The 17,691-nt window shown below is 53.8% G+C and overlaps 1 protein-coding gene across 5 annotated transcripts in view; it reads right to left on the reverse strand.

Annotated features, from left to right (window-relative positions):
* The window catches only part of Kcnip3 (potassium voltage-gated channel interacting protein 3), a 68,770-nt gene that overhangs the window by 42,307 nt on the left and 8,772 nt on the right, over window positions 1-17,691 (reverse strand). For 4 of the 5 annotated variants that reach the window (XM_013112362.2, XM_005068586.4, XM_013112363.2 and 1 more), the window contains one exon: window positions 16,356-16,521. In XM_013112362.2, the coding sequence (XP_012967816.1) occupies window positions 16,356-16,521 (166 nt within the window). Of the gene's footprint in view, window positions 1-10,361; window positions 10,842-16,355; window positions 16,522-17,691 lie in introns of those variants that run through there. The other variant, XM_040746255.1, reaches the window with a different exon arrangement.

A 17,691-nucleotide genomic window follows, 5' to 3' on the forward strand; every position in this document is an offset into this window, starting at 1 on the left:
TGAGCCTAACATTACCTCTCACACACAGACTTCTTGCATACCAGCTTCACCCTCAGTGGGATTTTCTACCCACTGGAACCTGGGCTACCAGACATTACCAGGCCTGCATGTCATACCTTCTTATGGGCTGACTGTTGTTAAAAAGTTTAAGGTGGAGGGGAGGGGCCTGGAAAAATGGCTCAGTGGTTAAGAGCACTTGTTGAGCGTGTGGAGGACCTGAGTCTGGTTCCCAGCACTCACATGGTGGCTCACAGCTATCTGTAACTCCAGTTCTGGGGGATCCAAAACCCTCTTCTGGCCTTTGCAAGCACTGCAATGCACATGATGTCCAGACATACATAGAATAAAACTAAATTTTAAAAATGTCTAGAAAGGGACCCCATGAACACAGCCCAGCTCAGACGTCTACCATGGACAGTGGGCATTTCTGCCATGCTAGTCAGTTCTTCACAGAGCCTGGGTCATACAGTGTGTGATCCTTACTGTTGGCCTTACCTAGGCTGGCCCCTTGACTATGAAGATTTCCACCTCCCAGGTACTTTGCAGGAGGCATAAGAGAATCGTCTATGGCACCCTGCTAGATGTCTAGACAAGCAAACAGAGTTCAGAATGGAGCTATAGATGACCCTGGTTACCCTGCATCAGGCTTAGGGCACCGTTCTGTTTCCAGGTTCTTACCCCACATGGAGACAGGGATAGCCCTTGAAAGGCATCGGAGAGCATCACCCACCAGGAGAATGGCAACATGTACGGCCATGATGTCATCATTAGTTTGGTCTCTGCCACCTACCCCCCAGCTGTGGCATGTGTGTCATTGGCTGGAGGCCTGTCTCTGCCTGTTCAGCACGGGCTTCCCTTGTCTCTTTAAGGTGCCCCATGTCTTCTCCCTACCGACAGCGATTCAAAGTGCCCTGGGAGCAGCAGCTAGAATTTCCTGTTGGAGGCTCCTCTTTGGCCCTGGAGCTCAATTACACTCAGCTCTTCTCCTGGCTTCAGCACAGCACAGGGACAGCATCAGAACCCACCAGGCGGCAGGCCCTTGCCCAGTGTGGCCATAGTCGGGGTAGCAGCGAAGAGGTGGAAGCCTGCAGGGAGGATGGGAGAGGACGAGGGTGGGGATGGAGGCCCTGAGTTGGCATTTTCAGGTTTGCGTTTGGAGACAATTAGGAGCTGAATTATTGAAGCTCCTCAAGGGAAGACGCTGTTTTTAAGAAAGCATGAGTAAGCAGGGCTATCTCACAGCTGCGCACAGGATCGAAGACGATCAATTGCCATAATGGCTGTAAATATTTACTCGGTAAAATGTGTCACCCACATACCCTATGCAGGTTCTGTATCCAACCGCTCAAGTTTACCAAAGACGCACACTTCCCGTCCCTCCCCTCTCCCCACCTTCTTGGCAGCCAGACCAGTGCTGTGTGAGACCTGTGATGAGGTCCCTGTGATACAAGCTCCCTAAGGACTCAGGTGCAGGGTTAGGCACAGCTTGTCTGGAGTAGCCTGATTACAGTTGCACAGATGGATGGATGGGTAGGCAGAAGGATGGGTGGGTGGGTGGGTGGATGAATGGATAGATAATGTTAATCTCCTTTGGCCACAGTTGCTTACCTATAAAATGGGCTGGCAGTGCCCACTTCAGTGCTTGTGAGTAAGGCTTGACATGCAGTAACCTAAGCCATGTTGACCTGTGGGCTGGCAGGGCCACAGGTGGACACAGATGCCTGGTACTCTGGTCTTATCCCAGGTCTTGGGCTTAATTGAAACAGAGCCTACTTACATCTCCATAGAGGGGTTCTCTCACTAGGTGCCCCCTAGGTATGAGATGACTTTGTGGGCTGCTCTGAGGCTCAGGGGTGACCCAGGAGCTGTGGCATTTACTGGATGTCTGTTGTGCGTAGACCCAGTTAGTTTTCATTGTCAACAATTGAGGAAACCTCAGCTGAAGAATTGTTTTGATCAGAGAGGCTGTAGCCATGTCTGAGAGAGACTGTCCTGATTGATATGGGAGGCTCCTGCCCGCTGTGGACAGCATCATCCCTAGGCAGGTGGGCCGGGGTTGTGTAAGAGAGCTAGCAATCCAGCCATCTAACCAGTGCTCCTCCACAGCCCCTGCTTGAGTTCCTGCCCTGACTTCCCTTGTAGATTGTGACCTGAAGTGTAAGCCAAACAAACCCGTTCCTCGGGGGAAGGCTGCTTAGAATGTTTTATCACAGCAATGGAAAAGCAAACTCGGACGTGTGCCAAGTACCCTGCTGACTGCTACATCTTAATCCTCACAGCAGTTGGGGAGTTTGCTTCATCACCATTCTGCATCCTAAAGACCAGGAAACAGGCTGAGGGAGGAAACAACTCTCTCCAGGTCACCTGGTTACAGTTCCAGGTCTCTCCAACCCTTTCTAGGAACCCTTGGGCCATCCATTCCCTGCTCTCCAACCCTCCTCTGAGCTCCCCTTTTCCTTCCTCCCAGAGCTAACCCTTCTCTAGTCCACATGCCTGAGGGTACATCTAAAGATTGGGCAGGAAGGCGGCCTGACCTCTGCTTGTGTCTGCAAGGCTCTGCCCCACAGCAGGCCCTGACTCCTGGTACTAAGGGGCCCACACAGGCCAGGTTGCTCCTGTGTCAGGCAGCAGATCTTCCATCATGGGCTAACAATACTGCCACAACAGCACCTGGGCTCCAACACACAGGTCACAGGCACACGCATCACCAAACCTGTGAAGGTGGTGAGTGCAAGCACAAGATTGTGTGTGCATGCTTGTGTGCACGTGCGTGTGTACACGTGTGTGTGCGTGCATGTGTGTGTGCTCTAGTGCACTTGCACATGTCACAGCACTCACACACACACACACCTACCTCTAAGTCTGCCCACAATGCCTCCCCATGGACTCACCTCAACCAGTTTCCTTGTGATATCTGAGTCTAGAAATAGCTCAGCCATCCACTGCATACCCACTACCCCCACCAAGTGCTAAGATGGAGCTCCTGGTTTTCTACCGGCACCCCTTGGATTTCACGAGCCGTGGCACCAAGGCTGAGAGAGCCGTAGGGAGGAGGAAAGAGCACTGTCCTTCGTGTTTCTGCACACACACAGCCTCTGACGTACATCTCACAGCTTACGGGGATGCAGGGCTGAGACAAAGGTCTGAGGAGTGGGGAGAGGGGTGGGAGGAGTCTGATGTTATCGGGCATTTCCCCCAGTCAGTGAAACTTGCTTGAGGTCCCCACAGAGGGCCAAACTGTGCCTAAGACACTGCCTCTGCCATCCCCTTCTGAGGGGGTTGCGAAGGACGGGGGTGGGGGGCACTCTGTCCAGTACAGCTAGCAACAAATTCCCCAACCACAGTAGGTTTCCACACACATTTGGCGTGAGAGAGTAACCTGTCTGGTGAAGACCAGCAAAGGTAAGGCTTTCCTGGCCCCTTTGTCCTTCCCAACCAGCCTCAAGCTGCACTCCGTGCTGGGCTTTTGTGTAGACGCTACGCAAGCATGTAAGGGGCGAGTGGGTGGGTTGATGGATGGGTGGACACGTGGACGGGCAAGTGTGTGGACAGATGGATGGGTGGACGCAAGGCTGGAAAGACAGACAAACAGGTAGAGGGATGAACTGACACACGTATGGGTGTGTGCATGGAAGAATGGATGGATGGACAGATGGATGAGTGAATGGATGGGTCAACAATCTCGTCTCCCCATGAAAAGTGGCAGTCATGGTGGCTGGTGGCATGGGTGTGAGCACCAGTATCTGCTTGGCCCAGAGCAAGCACTCAGCTCACTCCCCTTCTCTTCCCAACTTGGTCACCCCCTCTCTCCAGCCAGGAGAGGTGTTTAGGAGCCGGGCATCTCCTATGCTCTAGGTCAACCCCTCTGTGTTGGGGGCAGAAGACAATGGGTGTCTTGGATCCCTAACTCACCCCTTGGCCTGAGATCTCCCCATGCTCTCAGGGAGTCCTCAGGCTGCTGTGGGTTGGTACCCCGGTTCCTGCAAATTCATCCTGTCATTGGGCCCTTCTTGAAAGTTAGAGGCTGTGTGGCATGTTCATGGGCTTTTGTCCCTGCCAAACCTACCAGTGTATCTGCTGCTGCTACCATCTTCCGCCCATCTGGCTGAGTTCCAGCAGATCCCTGCCCCACTCCTAGGATTCTGGTCACTGCTTGGTCATGGGTCCTCACCCTATTTATCTGGGGGGAGCATGGGGTGAGGGCCTGTGACTGTCACCTGCCTAGCAACACCTTGAGCTCTGCAGAGGCTCAGTTTGTCTCCAGCATCCCCTGGCCAGGAAACCTCGCTCATGTCACCCCAGCTGTTGCCTATAACTAAGCCAGTTCCTGGAGCTCTCTTCAACTTCCTGGACCAGCCTTAGCCAGGCAAGGGTCTTGAGCTATAGTCTCTGGGCTTTGAGAAACCCATCATTTCCTTCCATGCTGAAAAAGTCCACTAAAGTGCCTTCTTGGTTTGATGTGAAGTCATTAAAACTATTTTTTGAACTGTGCTGCACGCCTTTAATCCCAGCACTCAGGAGGCAGAGGCAGGTGGATCTCTGTGAGTTCAAGGCCAGCCTGGTCTATATGGTGAGTTCCAGGATAGGCAGGGATACATAATAGAGAGATGCTGTCTCAAAAAACAAACAATAAAACCAAAATAAAACGCCAGCTACTCACTGTCTTCCACGATATTTCCAAAGAGAGCAAGAGCCAAGCCCTGGGGAGGGAATGCATTAGTTCACTACTGAAGGACAGTCATTGCTCCTCCTCCACATTTCACTTCAGAGACTCCTTAGTATAGGGGCTGGAGGTCAGGAGCCCTGGTCTGTGCATTCAGGGAGGATTTGTAAATGTAGATGTTCCTGGGCTCCCACACCGACCGGCCCTTTCAGCTCCCTCTCTGTTGCCGCCCGGAGCCTGCCCCATTATTCACACTAGCAATGCAGGAGTACCACAAATGGGGGCCTTGAAGGCAACATCCTGGGACCCACCCACTCATTGAATCCTCTGGAGTGTCGCAGGATGAGGGCACTGCCATTCCTAGAAACACAGGGTCCTAGTTACTAGTGCAGAATTCATAGACAACTAGATGTGGGTGGGTGGCCAACTGGAGGAGGCGCTTGGACTGTTCTTGGCTCAGGTCGGGGAACTGGAAAGCTGGGCGCTTCCTGAAAGAGAGCTAGAAACCCAGAAATGACAGATCCTGTGCCTTTAATCCTCTAAGATGTGAAGTGAATGTGTCAGAAGAAATTAACAGCCTTAGTAAGTTCTAGCCTAAAAGGTTAAAACTGCCGGCTGCCTCGGCCTCTGCTGCCTCCTGGTGGGCAGATGGAGGGATGCGTGTTACGTGCACTCCTTTGGCAGAAAAGGGGGGGAATGACTGGAGTAAGACTGGAGATGGATTGACAGGGAGGTTGGAATTTAGGAGCACTTTCCTGGGATGCGTCCAGGCTAACTGGATCCAGGCTTCCCTGTCTACGAGCATCTGCCCAGGAACAGTAATTACAGCCACCTCCTCTGCCACACTGGTTCTGCCTTTCCCCAGAGCAGCCCCAAACATGTTCTCTTTTTCATTCTGGAACATTTGAAAGTTGTTCCTGTCTCCCTTTTCTAAGCCCTCCATGCTGGAGGAAGAGACCTGGGCCACTTAGACCCATACACGCCAGGGAGGACACGGGCAGTGAAAGGGTGATGATGCTGGCACCCTTGAGCCCAGCGTGCCTTTGGAGGAGCACCCTGCCCACCTCATCCATCGGTGCTCCAGCATGCCGCTGTTCCCATTCATCTGGACACACAGAGGGAGGAGGCAGAGTGGGCAGGGAGGGGTCGGAGCAGGAAGGATCTGGGACCATTGCAGCCTCACCAGCCTGAAAAACCACCTCTTTCTGAAGACAGATGACTGCACACTCGTGGAGGGCTTTAGCAGGCTCCAGCTCACTAGAAAGAGCCCGGGGGAGAGTTCTAGCAGGGGCACAGAGCAATGATGGTACACAGAACCTTCCAGAACTCAGACAGCAGCAGCCAGGCCAGGGACAGGCCTACTGAGAGGTGAGAAGTGAGAGGGAAGAGGGGGGAGGGAAGAGGGGGGAGGGGAGAGGGGAGAGGGGAAAAGGGGGAGGGGAGAGGGGAGAAGGGGGAGGGGGAAAGGGAGAGGGCAGCCTTGCCACTGAGGGTCTGTCTGGAAGCTGCAACACACCCAGCACCCTGCCTGCACAGACCTTGCACCTGGGCTAGTGGAATGGAGAAAAATCCCAGCTGGTTGACTTTGGAAACCCCTCCTCTATATTCTTGGTCATAGACAAGGAAACTAACTTGACTGACACACGGAAAGGAAGAAACCTCAGCTCAGGCCACAGAGTCAGGTTCTATTATTGCCTGTACAACCACTGCTGTGGTCCTTTACCGATGCTGCGGGGTCCCAAAGAGCACGCTGCTGCGTCCATGTGGTGGGTGAGTAAACTGAGGGACTCGCCCAATGTCCAGCATCAGTACAGAGCGAAGCCAACCCAGGAGCCCACCCGACGGCAAGAAAAAGGCAGAGAGCCATCCATGGAGCGGCTCCTGTCACACGCACTCGACACAAGCATCTCGGTGACCTCACTCTTGCATCCACTTCATGCTGAAGAAACTGGCAGGTGGGGCTCCGTTTACAAACTGGGAATATATGCTTAGCTGGTCTGCAGAGCCGCACCCGGCCTGCCTTCAGCATCACCTGACTTCCCCGGGAGAACTGAGTGATGCTGTGACTGGTACCCAGATGCGCACGTCTAAGAAGCCCCCTCCTTTCTCTGACGGAGAAGATGCCCTCATGGATGGCCCCTCAGTGTTGATCACGTGTGTATAACTGAGCCACTTGATTGTGACCGGTTTGGTCCCTGCTCTCCCACCTCCCTGGCTTTCTTTCTGATTTGACTCAGCTTTGTCTTCCAGCTGGCATCCTTATTTTGGAGTTCAATGGAACTTGGGTATATGCTTGCATCTATTTGTAGGAGAATATTTTTAGCACATCAAAATGATAGTTGGCTAATTCAAACCAAATGGACTTTGTGACAGGGGTAGCTGACAGCCCTTCCTGGCCTCTGCCTGCACCCAAATTGAGGAGCTCTGGGATGGGGGGGTTCACAGTGTTAATCTCTCACTCTCCAGGCTCCTTGTCTTTTTGAGAATTGGAACTTTTCAAAGGATGCCAGAAGAGGATGACTCTGTATGTCACACACTAAGGGACCGGGGAGGCAGCCTTGCTCTGGGACCTCCTTACAGTCTAGAGAAGTATCTTGGGAAAGGATGGGCTGTCTTTTCCCCACCTTCAAGGACCTGAGTGGGTCCTCTGGAATTTGGGATGTTAGTCCAGGGTGAGAGGTCTGATCCACACCTGGAGCAGGGTCATGGCAATGGCTGTGACTACTCAGGCTGTTCATGGATGTGACCTGGATACCTGCTAACACTCTGGAGTTGGAGGGCATGTTCTACAGAGCCCTGTGTCCATCTTCCAAGTTTTTCCCACTCCCCTAAATATGGCCTGGAGAGGGGACAGCTCAGCTCCTGGGAGGCTGGACCACAGGGTACCACAGTTGCCTGTAGAGACGGCACTGGCCTGGTCACGGGCACCAGGTGAAGGGGTTCCTTCAGCACTTGCCAACACCTGACAAATAACCACAGAATCTGCACAGAACTTCAGCCACAGGTTAAGGAAGGGCCATGCCAGCCAGCAGGCAGAAAGGGTCAAAGGTGACAATGAGCTGGGATTCTTTCAGCTGTCTCCTTGCCTTGCTGCTACCCAAAGCCAGACTGCCCTGGGGGTCCTCAGGCCCTGCTCCAGAGAGCCCCCCTAAGACCCAGGACTCCACAACCATCTAGGAGAGCGGGTGGTTTAGGTGGGGCTTAGGGGTACATGCAGAGTCTCAGGCGAGGGCACCGGCTGCTGTTGCCCTCCCCTTGCCTGCTCTGAGCTAGGGAATAGCCCTAATAGAGCCATCCTGGCAGAAGTGAGGGTATTCTAAAGACACTTGTGCCTCTTCCTTTGGCTGTCAGACTTGACACAACGGCTCCCAAGGAACTGAATTTCCCCAGGAATCTTTGCTAAGAGAAGGGGCAGGCTGAAGACTGCTGCCAGAGGAGAGCTTGCCTCCCAGAAGAGACTCCATACAGTTGTGACAATGTGTCAGACCACCCTGCAGATGAGGTTGGCACTGGGAATGGATGGGCCCGACCACATCTTGACCAGGATTGCTTAATTACGAATATCTCTAATATCTCATCCTCTAGTTCAACCTAAGCCTCATGCCCGAACCCCAAAGATGATTTTGGGGCCACTGGAATTCTATTTGGTCTTTTCAATATGACCATGTTGAATTAAACTCCCTTTAAAAGATCACTATTATTTGTCTCTTTGAATGACAGATTAAGGATAGGTAGACGTGCCAAGTTTGTTAAGGTTGTCGGGACCTCAAGCTCTGATCCTAAAAATGCCAGTGACATTACTGGATTGTAATCAGGTGTAAGTCATTGCACTCTTGCTAAGAAATGAGGGGAAGACAGACAGACAGACTTCTAGAGGAGAGAACAAGAGAGCACCCAGGAGCCTTCTGATGTATTACACAGGGGAAATGTACAAAACTGCCAGCTACCAGGCCATATACAAGCTTGTCTATTCACAAGGAAGGTGGTCACCACATTACCCCATGGAGCAGGCATTATTGTATGCATTCTGAACACACACACATACACACATACACACACACATGGCAGATGACAGATGAGGGGCCAACCAAGGGTAGTCAGAAAAGAGCTCAAAGTCCCTAGATAGCAAGAGCAACGAGGTGCGGAAGCAGGGTCAGGACCAGTGTCTGGTGGTTTCCCTCCGTCCTGGTCCTGGTAAGGACCAGTGTCTTGGTGGTTTCCCTCCATCCTGGTCCTGGCCGCTGGAGTCACTCCTAGGACCAGGCTAGTCTTACCATCTCTAATTCCACCCTCCCCCAAAAGACCTTCAGGAGAGGAAAAGCCACTGGGACAAACATGGAAAGATTCCCAAAAATAAAAACAAAACAAAACTAGAAGGCTTGGTAACCCTGGGCTCTTAGGTCTCCCTCCAGGCCCCCGAGCTGCCTACACTGGCCCAGACTCTGACCTCCCTCTGGACACCTCGGTAGTGGCAGATTCCTTCCTGTCTTTTCATTTTCTCATTGCTCTGGTGTTCTAAGTCATTATCATTCCATAGATTCGGAGATGGACAAATCTATTGCAATTCCTGCCGTTGTTCTTAAAACATTCTTTGTGGGCTGGTGGGCTGTCTCTACAGGTAAAGACACTTGTCACATGAGTCTGGCTTCCCGAGCTCTGTCCCTGAGACCCATGTGAAGGAGGGAGGAGGGAGCTGACTCCACAGAGTTGTCCTCTGATCATTATGCACAAGCCGCAAGCCTGCATGTGCACACTCGACAACAAAACGCTGTTTGTTAACCTGAAAGCTCTTGGGTGTGCCAGGCTCTCATGTAGGTGCCCAGTCTGGCCTGCTCACCGCCAGCATGTCACCCCTGTGGGTCAATGACATCTCCCTGAAGCAGAAAGCTGCTTTACGTGTCACATGCCTCTGTGAGGGCTCATCTTTGTTGGGTGGATTTAATAATAAGGCTCTTGGGAATCATGTGACTACTTTAGGCTAGGCCCTTTCCCTCCAATAACAGGATAGGACAAAAGAGCCTGGGGGCGGGGCGGGGGTCCTGAGCTTCAAGCTCCAAAGCCCTCAACACTCCCTTTTTCAGGTCCCCATCTGCAGGGTTCCCTCCCCTTCTGGGTCTGGAAGTGCCCACTGCCAGCCAGCATGCCCTGCCAAGCCTGGGTGAGAGGCAGAGAAAACAGCACAGAAGTGTCCTACTCTGAGACCTTCCCAACCCCCAGGCCGGATCTAGGACATAGACCGGATCCCCTGGCCTCCTGCCAAGCCTTCCAGATGAGTGGGGTTCTGAGGAGTTGAAGAAGGCTGCCATTGATAGTTACCCTCTATGCACAGTCTCACAGGCACTGGCTCCCTTGCTTTCCCTCTCTCTCCTCTGCATGACAGGTCCTTATTGTCAGGGAGGATGGGAGCCTGCTTGTGTAAGGCAGGAAGGGCTCTCTGGAGCAGTTAGGCAGGGTCTGTATCCACTATGAAGATAAGAATCGTCCCTGGCCAGCCCCTCTCTCTCCAGACTTATGAGTCCAGGCGCCTTGGCTTGGTCCTCTGAGGGGCAGGGGTCCCTGTGTGAATGTCCAAGGTTCAGAAACTGATCCTACTCCCAGTCCCTTCATCCCAGCTCCCCAGGGGAGGGGCCGCAGTCCCCAGCCCCAAAGGGCACCTCCAGCAGCACCTGTATCCCTGTCCCAGCGGGGCAGCCCTCACCTCGAGCCAGGTTCCCGGAGATGAAGCGGAAGAAGACGCTGATGATATCACCCAGGTGCTTCTTGCAGCCATGCTGACACTCCTGCAGTCTTGGGGAGCAGCCCTCGCGGCACCCTGACATGGCGCTGCCCAGGCCCTCTGCTTGCCTCGCCCAACCCTAGGCTCAGCACCCTTCTTTCGGGAGGATGTCCCCTCTCCCCACAAACCCACTTTTAGCTTGTTTTTCTCAGTCTGCCAATCCTTCTCTTGGTCTTAGCCTGCCTCTTGGCCTTTCTTTTGCTGTCTCCTGCTCTCGGGAAAGCACCAAAGGCTAACAGCCTTTGAGCCCTTGCCCAGTATCTGCTATGTCTCCCTGCGTGGTACCTGCGCTTATCCCCTCAGCCTCCGGGACTCAGGAGCTCACAAGTCCCCAGTCAGCAGCTACAGAAAGCCTTGATGTGGGGGTGGGCATAGCTCCAGCACCTTAGGAGGAGGTGGCACCCAGTGTGACTTGCAGCTCAGGGTGTGAATCTCACAGGCCCAGGGTTTTCCTGCAGCCTGCTCCCTGCCCACCCCAGCCTTTGGCCTCTCTTTACTTACCCAGGCCCCCATCCCACCTGCGTGTCTGAGAAGATAATGGAGAGAAGAAGTGGCCTCTGAGGAGGACGAGGAGAATCAAGAGTGTGGCAGGAGTAGGGGCTTCTGGATCCCTTACTGAGCACCTAGTAGCGCCAGACAGCTTGCTGAGGTCCTCTGGCTACCAAGGAGGCTCCCATCATCAAAATGGCCCTGTGTGATCAGCAGTGACACATTCTGTGGGCCTCTGCGCTTATGAAGCTTCTTCCGCTTCATCTCCGGGAGCCTGGCTCGAGGTGCTGGGACAGGGATAGAGGTGCTGGAAGATGCCACTGGGGCCTTGGGAGCAGGGTCAGTCTCTGAACCATGGGCATCCATCCACACAGGGACCCCCGCCCCTCGGAGGACCAAGCCAAGGCTCCCGGACTCAGAAGTCTGGAGAGAGAGGGGCTTGCCAGGGATGATTCTTATCTTCATAGTGGATACAGATGCTGCCTAACTGCTCCAGAGAGCCCTTCCTGCCTTACACAAGTAGGCTCTCGAACAGGCAGCATCACTTTCTCCTTCCATGTGACTTTCCCTTCCTTTTGCCTGGAATGATGCCATAATGGCTAGAGCTGAAGTTCCCACTTTGCAACCAAGCAGGAAAGGGCTGAAGAACCAAGCTTTGCAAACTTCTGCTACTTCCTAACTCAAACGGAGCCGCTGCTCACCGGGTCTTCTGCTACATACAAATGTAGGTGAGTCAAATTGCCTCCTCGAAAGTGAAAGATAAATTGGTGTGTGCTGCACACTCTACCAGGCGAAAAAAGTGCAGTATTTGGTGACACTTGTGTACCTAGTCACACACAAAGGCTGTGAAGCAAGCCCAGCAGACAGTTCTAGCCTGGGGTGTATTGACCCGACATATTCCGTAACTGCAAAAAAAAAAATCTAAGGCAAGTTGTGACACCCCCGGGTGCATGCAGGTCCCAACAGGAGAATGGCATGCACTCAGTTTTCCAGAAAAGCATGTTTCTTTGGCAATATTTTCTTTCCCTTTGCATACAGCTAGTTGCTGGCTACTGAGCTGTTGTAGAGACGGATTGAAGATTGTAAGTACCAGGTTGCAGTGAGCTCTGAGCTAACCCCTGGGAACTGGGCATCTGCCTGTAGCCCCAGGCCTAGTGAATTGTGTGTATGTGTATCTCTTTATCACCGCATGTGCTGACGTGGGTGAGGTCCACCAGGGCTGAATACGCTGGGGGTGGGTGGACAGGTAGGCAGGCGGCTCAGCCCCTGCTGCTTTGTCCTCCTTCTCATCCATGCTGACTCCTCACAGGAGTCTCTTAGACTGTTTAAGGAGGGAAATCACATGTGAGTGACAGGCAGAGTGGCAGGAAAGGTGACATCAAGCAGTGAGGCCCCCCAGGGCCAGGGCAGTGGAAAGGGACATCTTTCCCATCTTCGCGGTGGGGAGAATGGCGCTTACAGCTGCTTTGCATGCTGCCTCATGAGCTGCCTGGAAGGAGAGGTGGCCTGAGAGAGTTTCCCATTGATCATGGCCTGTGGCTAACCACGGGGTCAGGTGTCAGGGAGGAAGTAGAGGCACGGTTGGAGAAGGACCCATTTGGGGGATGAGTCCTTTCTAAATGCTCTTTAGAAGGTGCCAGGGCTTGGCAGGTGCCTGGCATCCTGGGAGCCAGGTGGCCTCTCCTATCCACTGCAGCGCCTGCCCATAAACAAAGTACCATTTATCTCATTTGACTCACAATACCCAGCATTCAAGAGCAGAGCCTCCTAGTCCTGGTTGCCTTGGCTGCAGCTGGTGTCCTGTGCCCAGTCAGCCAGCAGGTGGCAGCCAAGCTCAGCCGCAGCTCTCAATGGTAGCTGGATTGCCTAGCCCGGGATGGCGGACCCTCCGGCACGCCCACTGACGCGCGTACCGCACACAGAGATCACATACATCGCCGTCATTGACCATGGGGCTTTCTCCGTGCTCTGCCATTCTTCCCCTCTCCACTTCTGGCACAGTTGCAACAGTAGAGGTGCCTAATAAAGACCGGGGATGATTGCAGCACGATGGTACACAGGCCGCAGTACTAAACATGCTCTATCTCTCTGTCCAGAAGGTGGCCCGGGACCTGGTGAGGCCAGGAGGTGGTCCTTCAGTCACGCTGTCCACTCAGTGCTTCCCCTGTCTCCGATGCTTCGGGTTCCACGTGAGAGAATTTAGATTCCAGAGGAAGAAGCCCCAAGGGGAGACATCCACATGGGGCTGTTGCCCCAGAGCTGAGATGGTACCTGGCCCCTTTGGGATACTCTTATTAGTTAGCGAGCGTGGACCAGCTACAGAGTAGCAAGGAGGACAGCGGCTCTGCTCAGTGGCTTCTCTGGAACCCTAACGATACTCATGGATGGGGCACAGTCTCTCCCTGGGCAGGGCCACAAGTGGTGCAGTCCTCTAAGGCTTGGTTTGCTCGGTTGAGAAACTGGAGTGGATTAAAGATGGTCACTCCGTGGTGCTGTAGCACAAGGCGCAGGGAGTCCCTCTGTCCCTCTCTTGAATCTGAACTGACCCTGAGACTTGAACAGCTTTGATGATGAGCCTGTGGGCCTACACTTCAGGGGAGGCGTCAGAGTGCATCCTTGGTGCCATGAATGCTGTGTTGTGTGACACAGACGCAAGTGCTACTCAGCATGTGGGGCGTTTCCCACGGTGGCGGCTGGACCTGGGCTTTACCACATCCTGGTTCTCTGCTCCCCCAGAATTTCCGTGACCTTCCCCTGACCCAGGGGCTCTGCCTTCTGCTTAACTCAGGCTGCCAGGACCCCAGGCCATTCTGGGAAGAAGTTTATTCTAAGTCAGATAATTGAAGGAACTGGAATCTCACAGGCCTCCTGGGGAGACAGACTTGAGAAGCAGGTCTGTCTAGTTGGTGGCATCAGCGACACCTGAAACCATGCCTCCCAAGGCATTTGGCTAGGAAGAGCCACCCACAGAGCAGGGCAAAGTCACAGTTCTGGCGCACTGAGAGATGTCCCTAGGGTCCTGGGATGAGGATGGGTGACGCTGGATGGGGAGATCAAGCTGCCTGCCACCCTCAGAGCCCATGCGTCTTAGAGGCCACTGCTACCGTCCCCTCCTAACTCCATCTCGGGAAGTCCCTCTCAGGGCATAGACCGTTCCTTGCACCACCTCTTTAAGGCCCCAGAGTCTTGCCTGTTCTGTGTTTAAGTCCCAGCTCACTCAAGTCTTGGGGATGCTGTGCTGGGCCTTGACCTCGCTCTCAGCAATCCCAGGTATCTGTTTGTTGGCTACTGAATGGAAAAAAACCAACAACAAGGGCAGCGTCTGGGCTGCCGGGCTGCCACAGGCACCCAATGCTCAGGACACCGTGGCAGGCCTCCCTGGACATGTGACCGGGATGCCCTGAATGCTGCTTATTGTTCTGTGCACCCAGAGCCTGAGAAGACGACTCATCAACCAGAGCATGGCATTTCACACACATAAAGCCTCCAGTGTGGACACACCAATGGTGTGATGCCTTTGGACTGAGTAACCAAGGCTCAGAAGGGAGTCTGAGGGGGTCTCCACTCCTCCGTTTGCGGTGTCCCTGCACCAAATTCTGGAGAACCCAATAAGCCCGTGGGCTCTTCTTAAGTAAAACGAAGCGAGAGGTGGGCCGCAGCACCTGCCTCCCATCAGTCTTAACTCCTCCCAGTGCCTGGCAACTTCTGCTAAACATGTCCATCCATGCAAATGCAGGCTGGGCTGGTCCCCGCCATGCTGGCTCTACCCTGTACGGTGTACCTCTGAAGGGAGTGACTGGGAAAAGGCCCTGCCCTTTTAAGAAGCCACCAGAAAGGGGCAGGGCCCTTGGTGTGGCCGGTCCCATCCGTCGGTGACTGTGAACACACCCTCCTTGCTTTCTGACTCTCCACCCAACTGCCATCACAGGTGTGTGGTCCCATCAGAACCACCGCCGCCCAGTCGTCAGGCCTGCGGGTCAGAGTGGGCATCGTGAAGGAAAACAGAGGGCTTCAGCTGTCCTTGATTCCAGCTGTCACTCAGGATGACAGGTGTCCCCTGAGTCTGAAGGGGACAGAAAGATGAGCCACCTAGGGTGGAACTGAGTTCCTTGGACACACTCACCAGAGTGCCACAACTCCTTTTCCTCTTGGTGCTCACCATGCTGGACAATGGGAAACATTTCACCCCAGTGCAAACCACAGAGCACTGTGAGAATAGACTCAACATGTTCTGCTGTCTGCAAGTCCACAAAAACACAGTGAGGGGGGCATAAAGTCTCCCCTCATGTGCTTATGTGGAAAGCTTCAGAGACAAATGTCAGCTAAGAGTGACAGCAGCACTCAGAGGCCAGGGCTCTTGGGGAACATAATAGAGCAAAGAGCAGCTTGGGGTGGGCTTTGCAGATACAGACGGGGCTTTAGCAGCTTGGGGTGGGCTTTGCAGACAGACGGGGCCTTAGGATGCAGTAGCCTTGTCCCCTTCACAGGCCACTGCACTTGCCATCTCTCTTCAACTCATGAGCACCATCCAACCTGGGAGGCTAGGAACACTGGCTATGCCCATTATCCGACAAAGAGACTGAGGCTCCCTGGAAACCACACAGCAAGAGAGTTGAGTTGTTTAAGAAAACACGTAAAGCAGGTCTCCAGGCCAAACGCGCACCTTGTTCCAGTGACAGAGTCTCCTATATGCCCCTGTGCCACCAAAGACATACGTGGTATGAGGGGGACCTTGCAACTGACCCTGGCATGCCGGTATGGGGCTGAATTTCACATGCATGGTGCATGTGCGTGTCTGTGTATGCACACCCATGTGTGCAAGCATGTGAGTGTGTATGTGTGAGAGACTGCAGGGGCTCTGTCAGGTTGTCTCTGCATTTTCTGAACCATCATTCCTGACAAATACCCCCAAATAGCCATGAATAAGCACAGCACAGTTTTTGCTGCCAACCCCATACCATGAACACCCCAGAATGCCAGCTTCAGTCTCTGGGTATACAGAGCATGCATCAGGAACAACTAGATTAAGGCATTTTACAACTCTGCCCGTGGGCAGGTCCAGAGCCCTTTTCTACAGAGGACCCGGAAAGGATGTGTGAGATGTTAAAGACACCTCCGCAGTGAATGCTGGTGAGGCAGAGCCTCACTTCTTAGCCTCCAGCCTACCTCAATATCACAGCCACTCTCTGAAGAACCTGTGTATGACCCCAGTCCTCTGTCCCCATGTGCTACAGCCCTGCCCTACAGTCATGTGCTAGTCAGGCCTGTGTGGAACAAGGCATCAGCAAGAAGAGGGTCTGAATGAATAGACACACAATGTCCCAACAGAGGTGGAGGCAGTGCGGTCCAAGGTGGCCTCAGTGGCCCCAGGAAGGACAGAGCTCAGAGCGATCTCTACCCTATGAACCCCAGTCACTCTTGTCCTACCTGAGCCTTGCGGGGCAGCGCTGGACAGGATCCACTTGATCAGACAGCACCGCATCAGGGCCTGGCGGGTGAGCCGCGGCCTCTGCCACTTGATTCCTTCCTTTCTGCTCAGTGGTATGCGCCCAGGGTCTCCAAGGAGGCTGCCATCGGATGCCTTCATTGCTTCCTGCAGAGGCAATAGACATGGGGGGCGGTTAATACAGGCTCACAGGGGGGACCTCCAGAAGGTCCTGTAGGCCACTCTGATATCCTAGGTGAGGCTAGTTCTAACCCCATCAGGAGCCTGGTGCTACAGCAGTGCTGGCTGGAGGATCCCCTACACACACACACACACACACACACACACACACACACACACACACACACACACGCACACACGCACACACGCACGCACACTCATACTCACACACATGCACACACTCACACTAACACACTCATGCACACACACTAACACTCACACACACACACACACACACACACACACACACACGGGGGGGGAGCTCTCCTGCTCCACCATCCCTCCATGATATCTTTCCATTCTGCACTCAGGGCTGACATAGGGTGGGTCCCCAGGAGAAGGTTCCAGAGAAGTGAGTCCAGACTTGCTTACTTCAAGCTAACCCCTCCTCAAGCTAGGCTGCCAGAGCTGAATAATTCCTTAGAGAACTGACTGAAGCCTAGAGAAGAGAGAGGGCTCTCCCAGGGGACACAGTGATGTAGGTGCACGTCATTTCTCCCAGCGAGGGGCCTTGCTTGGTCTGAGCTTTCACCTGGAAGTGAGCTGAGGGTAGATGAAAATCTGTGTGACCACCTGGGCAGAACACCCACCAAACTTGACGACACATGCCCTGACACACGCCGTGGCCGTCTGGCCAGTCAATTAGGGGGACAGGGTTGGGGTTGTTGAGAGACAGTGGGAACTAAATTTGAGTAGGTATGAATCAGAAGAGGTCAGCCTGCAGCCACTGTGGAGGATTCGGAGATGTTTGTTTGCCTACAGCAATACTGACCTTCAATCCTGGCTGTCAAACTGTCTGCCATGATCAGTCCCTGGTGGTGGCAGGGCAGCTCCTGGCTGGGTAGGCTTCAGTCAGCCATGACAGCCCCTCTGGGTTTCTGGTTCACTTTGCCTATGCCCTATCTCCCACTAGCGCAGCAATGGGGCACGTATGGTCTGGGCTGGCTCACAGTTGTCAACCCTTCATACCCTCAGCGACACGCCTGCATCCCTCCCCTTTTCAAGGCTCACTTGGCAGTGAGGAGCATTGGTGAGGAGGGAAGGGGGTGCCAGGGATGTGGAAGGAGCCGTCTCCCTACCCATACTATGCTTACACAA

The sequence above is a fragment of the Mesocricetus auratus genome, unplaced genomic scaffold (assembly GCF_017639785.1).
Source record: "Mesocricetus auratus isolate SY011 unplaced genomic scaffold, BCM_Maur_2.0 Super-Scaffold_100004, whole genome shotgun sequence".
Classification (NCBI taxonomy): Eukaryota; Metazoa; Chordata; class Mammalia; order Rodentia; family Cricetidae; genus Mesocricetus; species Mesocricetus auratus.